Source organism: Emys orbicularis, chromosome 1 (assembly GCF_028017835.1).
Source record: "Emys orbicularis isolate rEmyOrb1 chromosome 1, rEmyOrb1.hap1, whole genome shotgun sequence".
NCBI lineage: Eukaryota > Metazoa > Chordata > Testudines > Emydidae > Emys > Emys orbicularis.
In genome coordinates, this window is record NC_088683.1 from 364,584,957 (window position 1) to 364,606,579 (window position 21,623).

A 21,623-nucleotide genomic window follows, 5' to 3' on the forward strand; every position below is an offset into this window, starting at 1 on the left:
ACGTTGTGGTGGACTCTGCTTCCCTGTGACCCTGTGTGTGCTGTGATGTATAAAGATGGTCTGATGGTTAGGGGGCTAGGCTGGGAACTGGGGGATCTAGGTTCTGTCCTCAACTTGGGAGCTCATTTGTGATACAAGCTTGGCAGGTGGGGTGGGGTGATAGCCAAGAAAACCACATTTGGGCCTTAGGTTTATGGTCTGGAGTGGGGAAGGGAAGATGTCAGGAACCTGGCTGTGTCCTAACAAACTCCCCCAAGTAACAGCCAATCCGCTGGGACAGCCCTGCAGATTTCCCTGAATCTTTATGGGGCACGAGGCAGCTGATCCAGGGTGCCACGCCCCACTAGAAAAGGGTTTGCTGATTGGACTCTTCTCCAATGAATAATTCCCAGAATCCTGCGGCGGATCTGCTTGGTTTTCAAGCTGTCGATGATGAGGTTCAGGACGCGGTGGGGGAGGGGACCACCGCAGAAGGGAGCATTTCAGTGATGGTTTTTAGCCTTCCTCTCACAACACAGCCGAGTTACGTTTTTCTTTAACTGCTCACGTAAAGTCGCAAGCTATGGTGGAAAGATACAATATACATCCAGGGGGAAATTCTGCGCTAGAACACACACAGAGGTGCTAGTTGGAGTCAGCAGCAGCCACCCTTGGGCAGCCGTTCAAGGCTAACAGATAGGTAGATATGCAGATTGATGCTAGATGGTTGGAAGGAGGGATGGGTGGAGGGATGGAGGGATAGATTCATGTGTAGAACTTGGCCTCTGAGGTGGGAACAGTCTTGTACCAGGTGCTGTTGGGAAAAGGAGCATTGGTGATATTCAGTGTTAAAGATGAGGCAATGGTATGGTTAAAATAAGCAATGATCTAAACTTTCATCCCCCAGCTGAGGTCAGAATTAACTTCTGCTAAAAATAATTACTTGTGTTCATGGCGATTCTGTTCTTCCAGGTCTTGGCCAGGATTGTCAACCTAGCTGGAAGGAAGGAAGCAACAGAACTTTCATGAGAGAACATCTTCTTGTGGGATTTCCAGCCCGAGAGTTTCCAAGGTTCCTTTTAGATCAGAATCGGAAGCTCTGGGTGCCTCTCTGAACCTTCTGCGTCTCACAAATCACGGTTCAGCATCCGACACTAGTGGGGGCCAAAGCCCAGCCTGGATCTCTCTGGATAGAATGGCCTCAGCACCCGGCCCCTGATCTGCTTGGTCTTCATGCCGTATATGATGGGGTTCAGCATGGGCGGCACCAAGAGGTAGAGGTCTGCCAGCAGGATGTGGATGTGCACAGGGATGTTCTGGCCCCAGCGCTGCGTGTAGAAGGAGAACAGCGCTGGGGTGTAGAAGACCAGGATGACGCACACATGGGAGCCGCAGGTGCTGAAGGATTTAAGGCGTGCGTCCCTGGAGGACAGGCTCAGGACGGCCCGGAGGATCAGGATGTAGGAGATGGCGATGAAGATGGAGTCTGAGCCCACCACAAAGGTCGCGGCCGTTATCCCGTAGACATAATTGGGCATGGTGTCCCCGCAGGCCAGCTTCACCACAGCCATGTGCTCGCAGTAGGAGTGGGAGATGACCCTGGGCCCACAGTAGGGCAGGCGACTGATCATGCACGTCAGGGGGGTCATCAGCCCGATGCCCCGCACAAAGACGGCCAACCCGATCTTGGCGATGACGGCATTGGTGAGGATGGCGATGTAGCGCAATGGCTTGCAGATGGCGACGTAGCGGTCGAAGGCCATGGCCAGCAGCACCCCCGACTCCAGGGCAGAGAAGCTGTGGATGAAGAACATCTGGACCACGCAACACTCAAAGCCGATTTCATGGGAGTGGAACCAGAAGATGCTCAGGATCTTGGGCACGGTGGAGGTGGTAAGCACCAGGTCGATGCCTGCAAGCATGCAGAGGAAGTAGTACATGGGCAGGTGCAGGCTCGGCTCCGTCGTGATCACAAAGAAGAGGGTGAAGTTCCCCAGCAGGGCCACAACGTACATGGCACAGAACGGGAAGGCGATCCAGAAGTGGGTGGCCTCCAGCCCCGGAATGCCCATTAGGAGGAAGGTGGAGGGGTTGGAGTGATTGTAGCAGGACATGGCGCACGGATGGTTTCCAGGACCATTTCGGAGGCTGGAATTGAAACCACACGGTGGGTTAGTGTCGGCAATAAAAACGCTTTGTTGCTGCAGGGTGGTCCCCTCTGGACCCCAGCGCAGGCAGAATGCCCCTGTTTGCCTTCTCCCCTATGGAGAATTGCAGCCACGTCACCCCACCCTCCACCAGCTCCTGGGCCTCCCCAGCTTCATTCACCGCAGAATCCAGTTCAAAATGGCCGTCTTTTCTACATCTCTCCCGGGATTTGCTCAAGCTGCGCACATGGATCTTTTCTCTATGCTCTTCTCACTGCTGCTTCCCCTCAGAGCTGGACCACAGCTGTACCCCCAGTTCCAGTTTTGGGGACCTGAAACAACAACTAGCCCAATGTCTGAATGGCTTTCGTCGACAGCCCAGAAGGGTTTAAACGCAAGAGAAATGGAAGGTTCGGTAGAACCCTGAGATGGGGTCACAAATGGGGTCACCCCTATGCCTTAGAAGGGTGTAAAGAGCATCTCCTTCTGGGGAGGGGCAGGTGATGGCTGAGCCTTGTGGGAGCACTGAATCAGCCTCTCCCCAGGCCTCATCCCTCACTTTCGGGGCAGCGTTAGTCAGTTGTGGGGCTGCCCCATGGAGGAGGTAGGATTGCGCGCACCCTGGGCTGTAGCAGCCATATGGACTTCCTATTTGTAGGGGCCTTTGGTCCTGCATTATGCCATGGAAACCTGCGTCACCTGGGAGTTAACTGAGGTCAGTGTGTGTAGATGACAACTGTAATAAGAACATAAGAACGGCCTTACTGGGTCAGACCAATGGTCCATCTAGCCCAGTATCCTGTCTTCCAACAGTGGCCAGTGCCAGGTGCTATAGAGGGAATGAACAAAACAGGGCAATTTCGAGTGATCCATCCCTTGAGTGTTGTCCAGTCCCAGCTTCTGGCAGTCAGAGCTACAGGGAGACCCAGAGCATGGGGTTGCATCCCTGAGCATCTTAGCTAATAGCCACTGACGGACCTATCCTCCATGGACTTATCTAATTCTTTTTTTTAAACCCAGTTAGACTGTTGGCCTTCACAACATCTCCTGCCAACATGTTCCACAGGTTGACTATGAGTTGGGTGAAGAAATACTGCCTTTTGTTTGTTTTAATTTCATTGGGTGCCCCCTGGTTCTTGTGTCATATGAAGGGATAAATAACACTCCTGATTCACTTTCTCCACACCAGTCCTGGTTTTATAGACCCCTATTATATCCCCCCTTTGCCATCTCTTTTCTGGGCTGAACAGTCCCAGTCTTTTTAATCTCTCCTCATATGGAAGCTGTTCCATACCCCTCATCATTTTTATTGCCCTTAAATATATTTTTTCCATTTCTAGTATATCTTTTTTGAGATGTGGCGACCAGAACTACACGCAGTATTCACGGTGCAGGCATACCATGGATTTATATAGAGGCAATATGATATTTTCTGTCTTATTATCTATCCCTTTCCTAATGGTTCCTAACATTCTATTCTAGCTTCTCCGCAGTGGCCTTCTCGTCCTTGAGTGCTCCTTTGGCACCTCAATCATCCAGTGGCCTCACTGATTGTTTGGCTTCCGATGTACTTCACACTTTTTTTGCTGTTAGTTTTGAGTCTTTGGCTAGTTGCTCTTTAGATTCGTTGTTGACCTGACTAATTATACTTTTACACTTGACTTTCCAGCATTTATGCTCCTTTCTATTTTCCTCAGTAGGCTTTGCCTTTCGATTTTAAAGGATGCCTTTTTGCCTCCAACTGCATCTTCTACTCTGTTTTTAAATAACTTCCATGCAGCTTGCAGGCATTTCATCTTTGTGACTATTCCTTTTAATTGAAGTTTAACAAGCTTCCTCATTTTTATGTAGCTCCTTTTTTGACGTTAAATGCTACTGTGGTGGGCTTCTTTGGTATTTCCCTCCCACAAGGATGTAAAATTTAATCACATTATGGTCGCTATTACCGAGCAGTTCAGCTGTATTCACCTCTTGGACCTGATCCTATGCGCCACTTAGGATTAAATCAAGAATTGCCTCTTCCCTTGTGGGTTCCAAGACTAGCTGCTCCAAGGAGCAGTCATTAATGGTGCCTAGAAATTTTATCCCTGCATCCCATCCTGAAATGACATGTACCCAGTCAATGGAGGGTGGGGTTGTAGAAATCCCCCATTATTATTGAGATTTCTGTATGTGTAGCCTCTCTATTCTCCTGGAGCATTTCACAATCCCCGTCACCAACCTGCTCAGGTGGTCGGTAGTATATTCCTACTGCTATACTCTTATTATTCAAACATGGAATTTCTATCCATAGAGATTCTGTGGTACAGTTTGATTCATTTAAAATTTTTACTATATTTGACTCTCTGCTTTCTTTCACACTCCACCAGCACAACCTGCTCTGTCATTCCAATATATTTTGTACCCTAGTGTTACCGTGTGCCATTGATTATTATTCCACCAAATTTCTACGATGCCTATTATAGCAATATCCTCATTTAATACCAGGCACTTAAGTTCACACCTAGTATTTAGACTTCTACCATTTGTATACCGGCACTTATAAAATCTGTCAATATTTATCTGTCTGCCTAATAAAGTTGCAATGATCGTAATACTTTAATAACTGCTCTTGTACAGTCCTTTTTAGGCATAAATCTCAAAATCTTTCACAAAGGAGGGGAAGTATTGTTCTCCTTAACTGTACAGGTGGGGAAACTGAGGCACAGAGCAGGGACTCAGTCAGCTACAGAATGGGAAATAGAACACAGGTCTCCGAATTCCCAGTCTACGGACTTGAACTCATTAAACAACGAGGGAAGCAAAGTCCTGCAGTGCTTAAGCGTCATATAGACTTTGTGCTCTAGGCCCAAGGATAAATCCTCTATCCCTAAAATGCTCTGAGAATTCCAGTCTCACAGGCCAAGAAACATTTCAAAGCTCGGTTACCAGGGTTCACTTTGTGTGGTTTACAGTTTAAGGCAACCTATTTCAATGTCACTACTGGGGAAATGTTGTCCAGGTATTTTTCTCTCTGAGAGTTGATTGTAGAAAGAATGGAGCCCGCAGGGTAATAAACTAGGTGAGCTTTGAGTTCCTTGAGCCGCATCCATAGCTGGTGTACGCAAGCACAGCTCCCCCTGACTGCAACGGGCCAGTGCGTGTGCAGATGCCAGAGCTAGCTGGCTGGGACGGCCATGAACGTCCTTCATCCTGTATCCCTGTGTCTGCAAAACCACTTCATTTCTCTGCCTCTCTGTTCCTGGCATTACGTTATCCCCTGAGCAGCGCTGATACACCCACTGGTTCCTGGCATTGTACCACATCTTGCAGTGTATAATAAAGCACCTTCAGCTGCATGTTCCACACAAGATGGTGTGTACCCGGGGTGCTGTCCTAGAGCCAGTTTCTCCTTGTGTCCACTGCTTCACTCTCTCCTTATGAATGCACATCCCCCTCCCCCATGGGACTCCAGTCACAGCCCCTTTCCTGCACCCACTGTATTAGACCCTCACAATTGGGAGAAGCAGTTCCTGCCCTTGGACAGCAGGAAGTTCAGAACTAGCCCATCCCTTTGGCCTGTTTGGGCTCACTCCCCACACAGACTGTCCCCTTGGCCTGGGCAGAAAATTCCTTCCCTAACTCTGCCTCTCTCCCGCCTGCCCCTTGTGCCTCAAAGGCAGGGAGTCTTATCTCTGGTGTCCTGTCGGTCACGTTTGCCCTTGTCATGTGCCCTGCAACTACAGCTCCCAGCTGTAAAGGGCCAGGGCCTTTCTGGCCTGCCCTGGGGCATGAACGCACGTCTGCCCAAGGCCCAGTGCTTTGCTATAGGTTCCCAAACATTTACACGGCATCTGAGACAGAGCCGTTGTTGGATGGGCTCCTCCACTCTCATCCAGGATCGCATGGACCACGTCCCTGCGCCTGGCAAGCACATAATAGCCCTGTGGCAACTAGTTGCCTGCCGTTGCTTACAAGGAAATGTAATAAGAAAATATTTATGTATCATTAGCTACTGAGAGCCGGAACCAAAGAGAAGAGCCAGTAGCAGCGAGTCACCAGTCAGTGCCGCATGGACACAGCTTAGGAACGAGGCCTGTTGATAAACGTACGCAGTTTATGCGGTGTTGTCATAGCCGGATTGGTCCCAGGCTATTAGAGAGGTCAGGTGGGGGAGGGAATCTCTTTACTGGACCAACTTCTGTCGGTGAGAGAGAGACACAGAGCTCAGTGTGGCCCAGAACCTGGCCTCTCTCACCCACAGAAGTTGGTCCAATAAAAGAGATTCCCGCCCCCACCTTGTCTCTCTGTGCACAGTTTAGACAGGTTTGACTGTGGGTTCCAATAGCTCCCCACAGACAACTCTTTGCACCCGCACGTAGCTAATTGCATCTCATTCACTTTGTGTGCAAAATAATTGCAATTTTGTTTAAAATGCAAAACCGGTGGGAGATTTTAAAAAGTCCCCGGAAATGGAAACCCACTTGGTAATACATGAATTGCGGTAGAGCCCGGTGCAGACGAGGCTGCAGCATTCGATTCCCAGTCATTTGCGTGGGGAAAGCTTCCCTGTATTGGTAAAAAACAGAACAGGAGCGGAGGGGCGGTAACTGTGAATTTTTAACCCTTTCCTCTCTAGTTCTTGTCTGCACCGTCTGTGACGCCAATGTTGTCCATTAGTGATGGGCTGGAATGTGTCTCCTCCCTGGATGTGCTTAGTAGACGCAGAAGCAGGAGCTTAGCCATGGCAGATACATTCTGCAGCACAGCAAGTGTGTTCTCTCGGGGGCTCCCTGGTGCCTTTAGTAGCAGCGTTCTGTCTGGCTGTCCCTGCTGCTATCAGCAGTACTGCACCGGAGGGCCGGAGTTTGAAGAGAGCTTGGACCCAGTTTATCAGGCGCTCTGCACCCAGGATTAGCCTGCATTTCCCCATGAAGCTCCCGGCATGGGAAGCAGCATGTACCCGGCACATTCAGCGGCACAGCTTGGGCATTCTGCCTGGACGTACATAGTCCCTCTGGCCACATGCGTGAGTACTGCTAATCTGCTTCCAGAGCTGGGGACAGTGAGACAAAGAAGCCGTGGGTCTGATCCTGCTTCCACTGAAGGCAGTGCCAAAACTCCCACTGACTTCCAAGGTGCAGGATTGGGCTGTTACTTACTAGCAAGTAACCTCAAAGCTAGCGAGAGTCCTGGTTAAAATTCCTACCTCCCAGTGCTACGCTCCATGCACTGCCCTGGGATCCAGCCGAGCTGTGAGAAAAGCTGGGCCCATTGATGGTATTTCTGGTTTGGGGAAAGCCGGAGTTGTCACACGCCCCATGCCCCTCATGTTATGGGGATCTTCCTACGTTTCACCCCAGTGAGAGGCTGATAATTACACCTCTACCCCGATATAACGCTGTCCTCGGGAGCCAAAAAATCTTACCACAGTATAGGTGAAACCGTGTGATATCGAACTTGCTTTGATCCGCCGGAGTGCGCAGCCCTGCCCCCCCGGAGCACTGTTTTACCGCGTTATATCCGAATTCGTGTTATATCGGGTCGTGTTATGTCGAGGTAGAGGTGTACTTTACTGCCGATCAATATTAGAGCAGGAAGGCCGTGCTGCTGGTTGAAAAAAATCAGAGACCATGGCTGCTGCTGCTGAAATTTATTTAAACCAGACCTTGCAGAGAAGTGAATTTATACAAAAAAGTCTGAGTCACCAAAGAGATGCAGACTGGACTGGTGTGATGCCAAAAGTAGTGCAAGTAAACACGGGAGAAAAGAGGATTACAAGGTGTTACCACACGTGTGTGTGTCTAAGGTTGTAGAAAAGAACATTTGAGGTTGTGTTCATTGAAGAATAATTTGCAATCACATCATTAAAGACTAAGAAATTCATACAAAGGGGGCAGAATTCAGGTTGCGTTATCGTTGGCATTTCTTGAATTCTGAGTACTTCCCATTCTCACAATGTCTTTTCCCCATGTTATTAAATAGTTCATTCATATAGAGCCAAATTCTGCTCAGTTACACTGCTGTAAATCCAGAGTAGCTCTGCGTTAATCAGTGGGACCATTTTATATTTACACCAGCGTGACTGAGAACAGGATTTGGTCCAAAGTTTTCCAGTGTATTTAAAAATGATGCATTAACAGAGCCCCTGATTAAATCCGTACTGCCCCAACTCACCTGGATCCGTCTGTATCTTCTTCACCTTCAGTGAATGCTACAGTCCTACACAATCTGCGTGATTCTCCACTCTGCCGGGACAACCCGCATGGGGGTATTTATACCTCTTAAAGAATCCTCTTTACTCCCCCAGCTGGGAATTCAGAGCCTTTCTTCATCACAGAGGAAAATCTGCTATCAGGCGTAGGGAATAGCCACAAATAGTAACAGTAAATTAACCCATTCCTATTTTACAGGAGCTTAATAGCTACATGTTTATTCAATAATATGGGATTGATCTTCAAGAGAGGATGTGCTAGGGTGTGTGTGTGTGTGTGTGCGTGCGCGTGTGTGTGTGCATGTGCCTAGTTTAATTGTGCAAATACCCCCTAAGGCATGTCTGCATGAGGGGATCTGCACAACTGAGGGCTGCATGTGCAAAAGTGTCTATGACGTTTGAAGACTTGTCCCTGCATGTTCAGGGCTCTGTTTAGGTTCGACTATGAAGTCATCAGTGCCCTGTCTGGTTAAGAGGGTGTTACCCAGGGGGTTTCAGAACCCAAAGCCCTGGTGACTTTACTGCTTCACTCCAGGTGGGGTCAGGAATAAATCAGTGGGAACACAGCGCTTCTGGCTGATGAAAGATTGATACAAATAAACGTGCTTTATTTACAACGACAATTTATTAAAGCTCCCACAGACACTAGCGATAGGTTTAGAACATCCCATATCATTACCTAGAATCCGAGATGGCATCGAGTAGTTGACAGTAGTTCAGCGATGGCCGGTGGCTTCCCCACCGGGGAGCATGGTGTCAAGAAAAAATCTCTCAGGACAGCTTCCGAGAACTGCTCCAAAGTACACGCTATTATCTAGTCTTTTTTAACTTACTTTTACCGAACACACAACTCATAGGGGGTGCGTCATCACCTCTCCTAACTTCAATCAACTACTTATCAACAAACATTCCCAACAACCTTAGTCATAATACGCTTCTATATCAAAGGTGCCCAAACTCATGGGCTCTATCCACTTATTTTCTTTCAGTCTCAATTTGTTGATTCTTTTTGCCCCTCTTCCCATTCTGATTAGCAGAAATTCCAAGTCTGCAGCTAGTTTTCACCTTGCGTTCAGAAGCCCTGCTTGTTCAAATAAACACTTAACTATGTGGTGTTCTAGTTCATTAATTCGTGATGGCTGAATGCACAAAATATGGTTGTAATTACCTTGATCAGCATCTGGGGTTACTACATCCATCCAATCCAGGGCAACAAGGGGGCAGAGTTAGGGTGGATGGATAAATAGCACCTTTCCTCTAAGGATCTCAAAGCACTTTATAAACTTCAGTGACAACACGCCTGTAATGTAAGTCAGTATAATCACCATTTTACAGGTGGGGAAACGAAGGCACAGAAAGGGTAAATGACTTTCCTGTGAGGACCTATATTCTGGTCTCAATAGCTGGGATTAGAATCTGGCCCAGAAAGTCTTTGGGATTGCTGGAAACAGAGTCCACATCTCCTAACTCCCCTTGGTCTGCCTTAGCCACAAGAACGTCCTTCCCAGTTCCCCAAAAGGCATACTGGAGAGGAGTGAGAGGTTGCATTTATTCTGGGAACATGGGCCAAAGAACAGTGCACTGATTTTCCCCTGCTCAAATTGCTTACAAGTCGGCACTGGAGGCAGGACACTGATTAATGCATATACACATCAGCAGAGCACACTGTGCCACACTCAATCCAAAAAGGTCCCACAAATTGCTGGACCCCCCAGTGCCCTACATCAGGAGATCCATTCAGAGACGGGTTCCCAAAAGCTCAGAACTGCTTGTTCTGTGCGGTATGAGGAGATCATGGCCAGAGGTGGTTTGGCTGCAGCTGTTGGGTCCTTTCCATATTAGGAATCAAACGTGGGTCAGATATTCAGATGAAGTGTCATGCAGGAACGGGCCAGGGACCTGCATGCAGTGAAGCACTGCCCTTTCCGTCTGGCTGTGAGGCTGCCCCAGCATGCAGGACACAAAGGCCTCACAGGTCCTACAGAAAAACAAAGAGACATGGGAACTTCTGTTGAGTTCTCGCATGCGTGCCACTAACTGAAGGGGAGAACGAGAGACGTCTTCTGTGGGCAAGTCATTCCAACACTGTCCTCTGCAAGGTATCGTGAACCTTCCTCTGCAGCATCGGGTACTGGCCAGCGATGAGGGCAACACACTGGACTAGATGGATCTGGTCTGGTTCCTGCCTGGCATGTAAACCGCTGTGCTCTAGGGGCAGGAAAAGGGCATTTCTACTCAGGCCCACCTCTAGACCAGGGGAAAGCAGACAATTCTGCAACTCCGTTGCTGTCCCCTCTGTGGAATGGTGGATGGTGGGTGCAAGGCAGAGCTCTAGGGTTCCATTAGCCGCCTTCCACTCTACCCTCTGGAACACAGACCCCGCTATCTCAGCTGGCACCTTGGTGACATTCCCAGCTGAGGACAAGCACAGTAGCCGTAGAGAGAGAAAGGCCCAGTGGTTAGGGCAGTAATTTAGGAGGCCGGCGTTCTAGTCTTCGCTCGGCCACAGGTGCCCTTGGGCAAGTCCCTCCGTCTCTCCATTCCCGAGCTGTAAAATGGGAAGAATAGCCCTGCCCTACTGCGTTATCACAGCTGTGCAGTATCTACAGCAGCTCACGCTCAGCGTGACTGGGGCTGGGGGAAGCCTGGTACCTTGAGTGAATTCCAACTGGGATCCTTCCACTCCAGCAGCCTCCATTTCCCCCGGTAGGCGATGTGACAGCGGATGTGACAATCTCCTACACTTTCTGTGCTAATCAGGCGTGCTGTGTAGCTGGGGCCCAGTGACTGTCACAGTCAAACCGAGACACGGCTGCATTCCAGTGCTGGCTACCTATACACAGTCCAGGAGTGCAGGAATCTCTAGTGGAAATTCCTGTTGCAAATTTTCACCTCATTCCAAGTGGCAGACTAAGATTTGTAACAGATCTACTGGTTCCTTCAGCTACGGATCCTCCAGTGGAAACCAAGGGAGACCAGTAAAAATCTACACAGACCAGAAGACATCAAGAGAGAGGAGGAGAAAGACCAGTTCAAGGATTCCTATGGAGTCTACTGGAATTTCCACTAGGGAGAAGAAATCCCCCAAATCTTGGTCCCAAGTTTAAAATCAACCAAGTCTTTTTGAAGGTTTTGAAAAGCCGAGGGAACTCCACCCACTGAATTGTTTTTTGTTTTCACTGCACCTCATCCCTTCTGGGGTCTAGCTAGAAATGGAAGCGGAAGAGCTGAAATCTCGCAAGAATGGCTGCCTCGCCACATTGGCAGGTGGACTGCGGTCAGGAAGTGCCAGCACTGCCGTGAAACTGCCTCTTCTTAGGGTACGTCTACACCGCAACCCCCCTCCCCCGGGGAGCAAGTCTTAGAGTCTGGGTGAACTTACTCGGGCTCACGGTACAGGGCTACAGATAGCAGTGTAGCCACTTCTGCTCGGGCTGGAACCGAGGCTCTGAAAACCGGTGAAGGGGGAAGGCCCGGAGCCCGGACTTCACCCTGAGTAGGAAAATCTTCACTGCTCTTTTGAGCACCACAGCCTGAACCCCGCGAGCCGGAGTCAATTGACCTGGGCTCTGAGATGCTGCCATGGTTTGGGGTGTTTTTTCAGTGTAGACATATTTATAGTTAAGAGGATCCACTCATTACACCAAATGTCTCCCCATTGGTCTGCGTTGTTCACAGGGTTACTGAATGCCTCAGGGGAGTGTGGGGCTGAAATGAGGTGAGATTTCTTCTCCTCAGGAAGTTTACCGCACCCAGGAACTGAAACACCAACACAGATGGGAAACTCTGTAGGGCACCTTTTCCTTACACGTGTGTACAGCACCTGGCACAATGGGGCTCGGTTTCCAGGCTGAGGCCTCTAAGCACTATCCCAGTGCAAACTAAAAATAATAACCTAAGGCAGCCGGCTGCGGAGTAAATATCTGTGAGGCTGTATTGCCTTTTCACACTCCTAAGGCCTCTCCCCATGAGTGGCGTTCAGTAGCTAGCTTGTATTCATAGTGACTGCGGACTGTTCAATATTCAACCAGAAAGCAGGTGAAGTTGACTTGTCTGGCCAGGATGACCCTCTTGTGTAACCAGTGAAGGTACTCCGGCACTAATGGACTCCCCGGGGTGGATACAGCCTCCTAAGGGAAGAGGTGGAGGGTTCATTGCTTAGGTTGTTTAAAACGAGACTGGGCCGAGCAGTGGGAAATGTACCGTAGTGATCAGTTCTGCAGTGGCTGAGGGATCATGGTCTAGGAGGGACCGAAAATGGCTTTTCTATCTCTCATTCCCACGATGCAGGAACAGTTTCTTTTCTCCCAAGTCTGAAGAGAAAGAGTTAACTCTGTCTGCCAGCGATGGGTGGGGAGGAGAAAGTGGAAGCAGACATTCCCAGCTGAACTGCGAGACCCCCCTGAGGGGAGGAGGCGAGTTCTCTCACCGTGGCTATAAATCCACCAAAGGCAGGCAGCTGCTGGTGAGCGTGAGGGAGAGCGAGGCCTGAGGAAAGGAAGGGAGCACTGCAGGATTCTGGTGAGTTCGCCCACGGAATCCGATTCGTGTGGGCAAAGGAATTGTGCAGTTCTGTAGCCAGAGACTGGTCTGAAGCAGAACCTCAAATCCAAACACACCCACATTCTGGGCAAGTTCAAAACCTGATCCAAATTCTGCTGCTGTATATTTTAATTTCCTGTTTCATCTGCGGATTCGTATTGTGCCCCACCTGATCACACTTGGGTGCCTATCGCTAGGCAGCTATGGTCTATATTTAGAATGAATGATCTGGTTTTCACCTAAACAAGTGATCTGGTTTTCAATGGGAGCTGATGGGTGTTCAGCACCTCCAAAAAATCAAGCTCTGTGCCCAAGCGTGGATGAAGGCAAATACTTTCAACAGCCAAGACTGAGGCTATGGTGCTGAGTGGCTCTTTAGACGTTTCACGGGCAGATGACCTCTCTTGACTTCAATGTTGGTCTTAGTTCCTTTCTGTTAAGGTGCCTGGATTCTGAAAGGGGTTGTGGAATGCAGTTTATGTGCAAGAGACTATGCGGATTACATTTGAGGCTTGCTTTTTTAAAAATCCTGGCCTTCCTTTCTGAAGGCATAATTTGCACCTGGAAATAGCTGCCCCCACAAATCAGATGTGTAGCGGCCTCAGTGCCCACATTCCTGTTGGCAGATCCTTGTGGGTGCAAACAAAGGCGGAAAGCCCTAAAAGCTAATGATGGGATGGAGCCAGGAGCCACGTGTTAAAATTCCTCCACAAAATGATTGGGAAGTATAGGGGGATTTTGTACATTCTCTAGATATTGAGAATTATTGACCTTCAGATAGCACTCACAATGTGCAAGGCACTGTACCCACACAGACACACACTCTCTCTCTCACACACACACACACACACGCACACATGCACACACACACACAGATACTTTTCTTCATCAACAATAAGCCCTCTGTAACATACGGAGGGGGAGATAAAAGAATACAAACCAAAATATGGACCATTTTTTCCTATCATTATATGCATCTGTTATGTTAAATACATGCATATTAGCTCTACCCAATGGTCCATTGTTCCTTGGCTGAGTGGGTGTTGAGGATGGGTGTGAAGCAGGAATGGGATCGGGCTGGTTCAGGGGGGCTGTTCTGTACTTCGGAGGCAGTGTGGGAGATGCAGATAGGTGGGTGGTCCGTCCCTGGCAGAGTGGAGGGGAGAGGGGACAACACAAGAAGAGAACTGAGTGGATCAGTAAGGAGGTGGAGCTGTGAAGGGCCTTGAGGATGAGGACAAGGAGCCTGTGGAGGGATTTCGTGCTTTGGGTGTGCGAGAAGAGGCATGTGGACCCGAGTGGAGGAGGTTGCCGGAACCAAGACTGGAGATGACGAGGGGCTGGAGATGGAGGAGAGTTTTTGTTGTGTAGATAGAAGGGTCGGATCTTAGGAACATGATGGAGAGTGACGTGACAGGACTTGGCCACGCCCTGCACACGCAGGTCAGAGGGGTCAAAGACGTCTGCCAGGTTGTAGCCCTGAGTGACTGCGAGGCTGGAGGTGTTGTCAGCAGTGATAGAGATCGGGCAGAGGAGAGGGCTTGGCAACAAAGGCAATGAGTTCGCCCCCCTCCCCTGCCTACTCCCCAGCGTAAGAGAGGGGAGGCTGGAGTCAGGGGGCTTCCCTTGGAATTCAGTCCCTACTCAACCTTGGTCAGAAATACCCTAACCATGCTGCAAAGCCCATATCTACCGTCCCAACTTCTCACCTGGCCAAGTGTAGGAGTCATGGGGCGGTCGCTGTCTGAGGGAGGGAAGGGCTTTGCTAATTTCTAGACTATCTGCTTTCGGCTGATTTGCTTGATATGTTTTGTGGGCTGGGGCCAATCCGGGTTGATCTTGCACAAGTGCCTAACGCTCCAAAATAGCAAAATAGAATTTGAAATCTGAAAGCTGCAGATGAAAATGGAGTACGAAGTTCATTGTGTCTCCCCCAAGCACTCAGGTACCATGGTGATGGCACTGAGAGAAACGCTCATGATAACATAAAAGCTAATGCAAAGGCATGCAGAGAAAATTGGAAAGGGTTGGCGTCACAGATCTGATGTGTAGAGCCAACTCCAGATGTGACAGAAGTGGACACAGTGCCTGTTGAAATAATAGACTGGTAGATTTTTAAGGCAAGAAGGGTCCATTATGGCCATCTAGCCTGACCTCCTGCATATCACAGGCCAAAAAACCCACCCAATGATTCCTGCATGCAGCCCAGTAACGTGCAGTTGAGCTAGAACATCTCTCTGAGAACATCCAATCTCTATTGAAAGACTCCGAGCCCTGGAGAACTTACTACAGCCACTGATGTTTCTCTTGAACTGGTTAATTCCAGCTTAGTTCCAGTAGCACAGTTGCATCTTATTCACAGTTTGCACTCCGAATTCTTCAACTTCCAGCCACTAGAACTTGTTCTGCCTTTGCCTGCCAGATTCAAAAGCCCTCCGGTAGCTGATATCTTATCACTTTGTACTGACACCCCTGGATCCAGGCTTTCCTTAATTTGAGCTCCTCGATATTTACCACCCAACCAATGTTTCTATCAGCTCCAGACCTTGTCATCCATTCCCAAAGGAGTTGCACCCCGTGAGCCAGAGTGGAGTGAGGCATCTCCTGTGTGTAGTGTCTGTTCACCCATCTCATATGTTTTATTGACAGGACAAACGTTGTTGTGAAACTTTCGGAGGATGCTCCTGCAGGGCAACCTGTCAGCTTCCAACAGCACAGGCTCTGATCCGTCCGTGTTCTTCCTGACGGGCATCCCGGGGCTGGAAGCTCTGCACCCCTGGATCTCCATCCCCTTCTGCTCAATGTTCACCGTGGCCCTTCTAGGAAACTGCACCCTCTTGTATGTTATCAAGACAGAGCCCTCCCTACACAAGCCCATGTTCTATTTCCTCGCCATGCTGGCCGTCATCGACCTGGTTTTATCCACAACCACTGTGCCAAAAATACTGAGCATCTTCTGGTTTAATTCCAGGGAGATCAGCTTTAACGGCTGCCTGGTGCAGATGTTTTTCCTTCACTCATTCTCCACCCTGGAGTCTGGTCTGCTGCTGGCCATGGCCTTTGACAGGTACGTGGCCATCTGCAACCCCCTGAGGTACGCCACCATCCTGACCAATTCAGTGATAGCAAAGATCGGGCTGGCGGCTTTGGCCCGGGCTGTTCTGCTAGTGCTCCCTCTGCCCTTCCTCCTCAGGAGGCTGCCGTACTGCGGGTCCCACGTCATCTCCCATTGCTACTGTGAGCACATGGCCATGGTGAAGCTGGCTTGTGCTGACACCAGCTTCAATAACGTCTATGGGATCATCGTAACTGTCTTCATCATGGGGCTGGATCTGATGTTCATCTCCCTATCGTATGTCAAGATCCTAAGGGCTGTCTTAAGACTGGCATTCAAGGAAGAGCAGCTCAAGGCTTTGGGAACCTGTGGCTCCCACCTTTGCGCCATCTTAGTAGTCTACACACCAGTGGTCCTCACCTCAACAATACACAGGTTCGGGCGCCATGTCACCCCGTACGTACACATCCTGCTGGCCAATTTTAACCTCCTCTTTCCTCCCATGATGAACCCCATCGTGTACGGTGTGAAAACCAAACAGATTCGTGACCGGGTGCGTCTCCTGTTCCGAGGGAAAAGCTTCTAGGCTGAGCAGGAGGGGACTGCTGAGCAATCAGGAAGCAGAGGATGCAGGAGAGGTTTTCTGAGTAACTTAGACAGCATGTTTGTGGGGGCTTTCTGTACGCTGGGATGGGAACTCTACCTCCGATTCACAGGGAGCAATACACCATCCCCTACACAAGCTTAGCGCTGTTGGCCAGAAGGTGATCTTGGCCATGACCTTTTTCTCACTTGGCCCTGTGTGTGGAGTGTGAAGGAGTGTGAAGAGGAGTGTGAAAGCTCCTTGCATCTTCTCGTACTTTGCAGGAACATCTGGCCTTTATTACTGACTCACCCAGCCACAGCCACGGAGGTACATGCTGCAGGAACAAATGCTGTATCTGCCCCTGACGTTCCATCAGCTCTGAGATGCAGCAACACATCCTGGGCCATTTAGGCACCAGAATAAGTGCTGAGTGCTGGGCTCTTCTGTCCCAAACGTGCCACCATGGAAGCTGTTGGTGCCAACCTTTTCTATGGGAAATCTGGCCTTAGTTGTGGTGTCTGAACATTTGAGAGTCTGTCCCCAGTAGTTTAACCCTACCACACAGCAGCACAATGCACCAGGTCGAGAGAGGGGGGCGAGGAAAGGTGTATCTGCCTCAAAGAGCACTTCGAAACTCCCCAAATCCTTACCAGAGTGATCTCAGGCACAAAGTATTTAAAGTTCACTTTCTGATACTGACAATAAATTAATGAAACAGAGTATTGAGTGTGTGTGTGTGTGTGTGTGTGTGTGTGTGTGTGTGTGTGTGTGTGTGTGTTAATGAAATACTTGGGAAAAAGTCTTGCTCTATTTTGCTATCATCTTTGTTCCTGTTGCCTAATATATGCTGGATAGCATATAGATATATATCACATTCATAATATGTATTATCTACACAATATATATACTAGTAGTACGCATTAACTACCAATAACATTAACTACAAATATTGTAGCAAAAGAACCAGATAAGTTAAAAAAAGAACTAGATAAGTTCATGGAGGATAGCTTCATCAATGGCTATTAGCCCGGATAGGCAGGGATGCTATCCCTAGCTTCTGTTTGCCAGAAGCTGGGAATGGGCGACAGGGGATGGATCACTTGATGATGACCTGTTCTGTTCATTCCCTCTGGGACACCTGGCATTGGCCACTGTCGGAAAACAGGATACTGGGCTAGATGGACCTTTGGTCTCACCCACTATGGCCATTCTTATGTTCTTAACAGTGATATAGCTGAAACAGCCTATACCATAATCCTGTTCATTCACTTAAGCTTAGTATCCCATAATACCTTGCATTTACTTAACTAAACATTTGGCACAAGCAGACATGAAACTTGTCAAAATGTGTAACTTGTAAAATCATATATAATAGCAGCTGAAATTTGTAACAGGGGGAGCGCACCGTCAGTGTAAGGTGAATGCAACATAGCCCCACGGGCCGACTTTTTGGAGACTGGTATCGTATTGTACCTTGTTCCTGCGCCACATTAATAAACCTGCCTGACATTGGTTATTTGGGCTCTTGAGTATATTTCATAACAAAATAATGAACCAAAGTGTGGTCAAACGATACAATTTATCAACAATTCCTGATAGTTTGAATAACCACCCATAGATATTGCTGCAGAGATCCTATGGCCCATTTTCCCTGGAAAACTTCTGATTTCTGGCACCCTGTGGGGTAGCACAAAGAGAAATGGTCCCTTGGCCTCAACGACATAGCTCCTGCCTGCCCTTTCCCCATAGTGCCAGGGGGGCATGGGTGGAGTTTGTAGGATTATGGGGGGCGCTGCCCCCAAACTGCATATGTTGCTAGTGGGGGGGCACAGTTTAAAGGTTCAGCCCCCCCCTGAACAGTTCGAGTCACAGCCCCACCCTGGGCAAGGCACCCGGCACCGCCATGTACACCTGGGAAGGGAACAGTGACGAGGAGTCCTATCATAGAATAGAATATTCCTGTGCCAGGAGCTGGCCCCAGCCCCCCTGCTGGTGGGGTGGTGTCCAGTGATGGTCCCCGCCCAGGGCCAGAGGAGCCCAGCGTCTCCGGCGGGTGGCAGAGGGCAAAGCGGAGCTGCCGGGGGTGGGCGAGGAGAAGGGGCCGGCCCCGAGAGGAGGTGGTTCCCAGGTGGCTGGAGGGTTCATGGCTGTTCCTGCTCCGAGCCGCCGCACCCCATGATCCGTGGCTGTTGGGTCCCCTGGAGTATTGGCCCTGCTGCCCCCCAGGGGTTGGGGCTGGGCAGTGACGCTCTGTTCCCAGCTGGACAATGCCGTGATCTGGACCAACATAGGTAACAGCCGGGCCTGGCATGAGTGTGTCCCTCTGCCCAGCACTGGTGGCCCCTGCGTCGTTCCCGGGCGGGGGGTGCCTGTGAGGTGCACCAGGTTACTGGGAGGTGCCTGCAGCAGGGCTGCCGGGTGATGACAGGGTTACTGCTGGGTGTCCGGTTTTGACCGGAATGTCCGGTCGGAAAGGGGAAGCTGTCAGCGACCGGACAGCACCGCTGCAGTAACCCGCCTCCGCCACCGGGGGGCGGGAAGAGCAGCAGATACGGGTGGAGCCTGGAGAGACCGGGCTGCTCCCGGCACAAAGTAGGTACCGGCGCTGGCCGGGGAGGGAACCTGTCAGACCCCCCCCCCCCCCCGCCCGCTGTGCCCCGATTGGGCAGACTCCTTGTCAGCTCCTCCCAGCCCGGCTCTGCAGGCGGCACGTGAGTCCCGGGGGCTGGGGGAATGAGCGACGGGGGGAGATGCAGGCGGGGCAGTGGGCGGAGCCTCAGGGGAAGAGGTGGGGGGCGGAGCCTCAGGGAAGAGGTGGGGAGGGGCGGGGCCTCAGGGGAAGGGGCGTGGCAGAGACGTTCGGTTCTCAGGCATTAGAAAGTTGCCAACCCCCGGTGATGAGCTCCAGGGACACAGCGGGCTGCTGAGGCGCGGGGTGTTGGCAGGGTCTGGCTGTGACACCTGCCTGGTCCCATCGCCCGAGGGGCTGCACACGCCCTGCAGCCCAGGGAGGCCAGGCTGGTGCTCACAGCCCCTTCCCATTTGGTCCGTCTGAGGGGGGGATGGGTTGCCGGCCTGGTGGGCGAGGCAGGAGGGGGCACTATCAACCTGCATATATTTGTAGTGGGGGGGCACAATGTAAATGTAAGCGGGGGAATGGTCCTGCTATTGTGGGGAACTTTCCTGGCTTCTGCACTACCCCGGTGAAGTGGGCTTGCGAAAGCATCTGAGTCCTCGCTCCCACTTCCTTTACCCAGAGGCCTCCCTGCCCTTGAGGACTCCCCTTCCACTCTCCTGTCTGGCAGAGTCCTCGTAAACCCCGACAAGGCTGGGCCCAGGATTCCTGGGGGGCTTGACCCCCAACCCTGCTGTGGTCACCTAGGACAGGGGCTAGGGTGTCCCCACTCCGGGGTACTCTCTTTGCACTGGGCACCTCCCTGACCCACTGATCATTTTATACAATTTAAAGCAAATACAAGTTATTTAATTAACAATTACTTTTAAAAAAGAATAAGGAAAAATGGAAAAGGTTAAAGGAAACACATCACCCTGCTCTGAGGCAGGGAACATCACAAGCAGTGTCTCTGGAACGTCAGGGCAGTTCACAGTCTGTTCCTTGTAGGTCCCGGGCCTCCTTCTCAGGCCCTGGCTGTGCTGCAGAGACGCTGTGGGTTGGACACTTGCTCTGGCGGTGGCCACACGCTCTCAGGCTCTAGGTGGCAGGACCCTTCTTCCCAGCGTCGCCCCCGCCCTGTCAGGGTTACGATCCCCCTCCAAGTCTGGCCTGCAAGGCCTCTTGGCTGGGGGCATCTCCCTGCGCTGGGCCCACTGCCAGGGTCCCCCTCACTCTCCCCAGCTGCTCACCGCACCCGGCTCCGGACTGCTCCAGCCCCAGCTCCAGCCCCAGCTCCAGCTCCACTCTGCCTCAGCACGGCTGCTGCTGCTGCTCTGCCTCCAGCTCCCTGGGCTGCTTCTCTGGCCTCTCTGGCTCTGGTTGCTGCAGCTCTCCTCCCAGGGCAGCTCTGCTCTGCAGGCTGCTTTTGTAACTCTGCTTTGGGGCTGCAGCTCTGCTCCCAGCAACTTAGCTCAGGCCCCTCTCTGTCCTGGCTGTGCTCTGGCTTTGGGGCTGCAGCTCTGGCCCCTCTGGATCTGGCCCGGTTCTGCTCTCCAGCTCAGCTTGGGCCCCTGCTTTCTCCTTAGCTCGGCCCCACTCAGTCTGACCCAGGCAATTCCAGCTCACACGGAGGACGGGACCTCCCTCGCCTCCTGACCCTCTGATTAGCCTGCCCGCCCTGTCAATCAGGCTGATCTGGAGCATTGGCCTCTCCCCATTGTTCCTGGGGACTGTCAGTCTCAGGCTCCTGATTTGCCATCGACCCTTCCCCTTTTAGTACTGGGAGCTAGCCAACCAAAACACCCCCACTGAATGTTAGTAAGGGGGCAACAGTCCCCTTACATAAAGGTTCGGCCACCCCCAAACAAGTGGAGTCACGTCCCCGCCCCAGGCAGGCCCCTCCCTTACCCTCCCTCTCCCCCCCGGAAAGAAGCGGCCCTCGCCCTGCCGTGCCCAGCTGTAGCTCCTGCCTCTCCCCACAGGGTGCAGCTTGCAGTTCACCTGGCCTCCGAGCTCACTTGACTGGCCTGGCTCCGGCCAGCCGCCTCACAGGGAAGGGGCCTGGCGGCACCATGTGACCGACCATGGGGCTGGTTCTGAGTCAGCAGGAAACCCACACGCAGGAGTGGGGCAGAGCCAGCCCCACCCCGAGCTCCTGGAGGCTGGGTGCTTTCCAGCCATGGCTTCCAAGCACCCCCCCCCCCCCGGCTCTGGACACTGAACATTAGCCACCGTGTGGCCATGGTTAAATCCCCCACCCCTAGGGTCCCTATGCAAGACCTGAACAGACACCAGGGCAGGTGCCTGGCACCACGGGACAGCAACAACCCCACAACGGGCCCAGCACTGCAAGCCTGGGGTAGGGGCAGAATTTGTCCCCCAACGGTGGCCCCCTTGTCCTGGCTGGAGCTGCCCCCAAATATTGAAGTCAAACTATGCCTATGCAGGGAGGCCCTTCTTCCTACACAAAGAGGAAGTGGTAGCAGCTGCAATTGTGTAGTGTTGCT

General features: G+C 51.2%; 2 protein-coding genes across 2 annotated transcripts; one reads left to right on the top strand and one right to left on the bottom strand.

The window, feature by feature from the left end:
- Positions 1-1,133: 1,133 nt before the first annotated feature.
- Positions 1,134-2,093, bottom strand: LOC135873427 (olfactory receptor 52P1-like). The gene has a single exon (XM_065397907.1). It carries the CDS (start codon positions 2,091-2,093, stop codon positions 1,134-1,136), a length of 960 nt encoding a protein of 319 aa, XP_065253979.1.
- A 13,446-nt stretch (positions 2,094-15,539) lies between these two features.
- On the top strand, positions 15,540-16,502 carry LOC135887107 (olfactory receptor 52K1-like). The gene has a single exon (XM_065414895.1). The coding sequence runs from the start codon at positions 15,540-15,542 to the stop codon at positions 16,500-16,502; it is 963 nt and encodes a 320-aa protein (XP_065270967.1).
- The last annotated feature ends 5,121 nt before the right edge of the window (positions 16,503-21,623 follow it).

What these genes read in the sequence shown, in the direction of transcription:
- LOC135873427 (XM_065397907.1), bottom strand. Translation starts at nt 2,093, where the DNA reads ATGTCCTGCTACAATCACTCCAACCCCTCCACCTTCCTCCTAATGGGC.
- LOC135887107 (XM_065414895.1), top strand. Translation starts at nt 15,540, where the DNA reads ATGCTCCTGCAGGGCAACCTGTCAGCTTCCAACAGCACAGGCTCTGAT.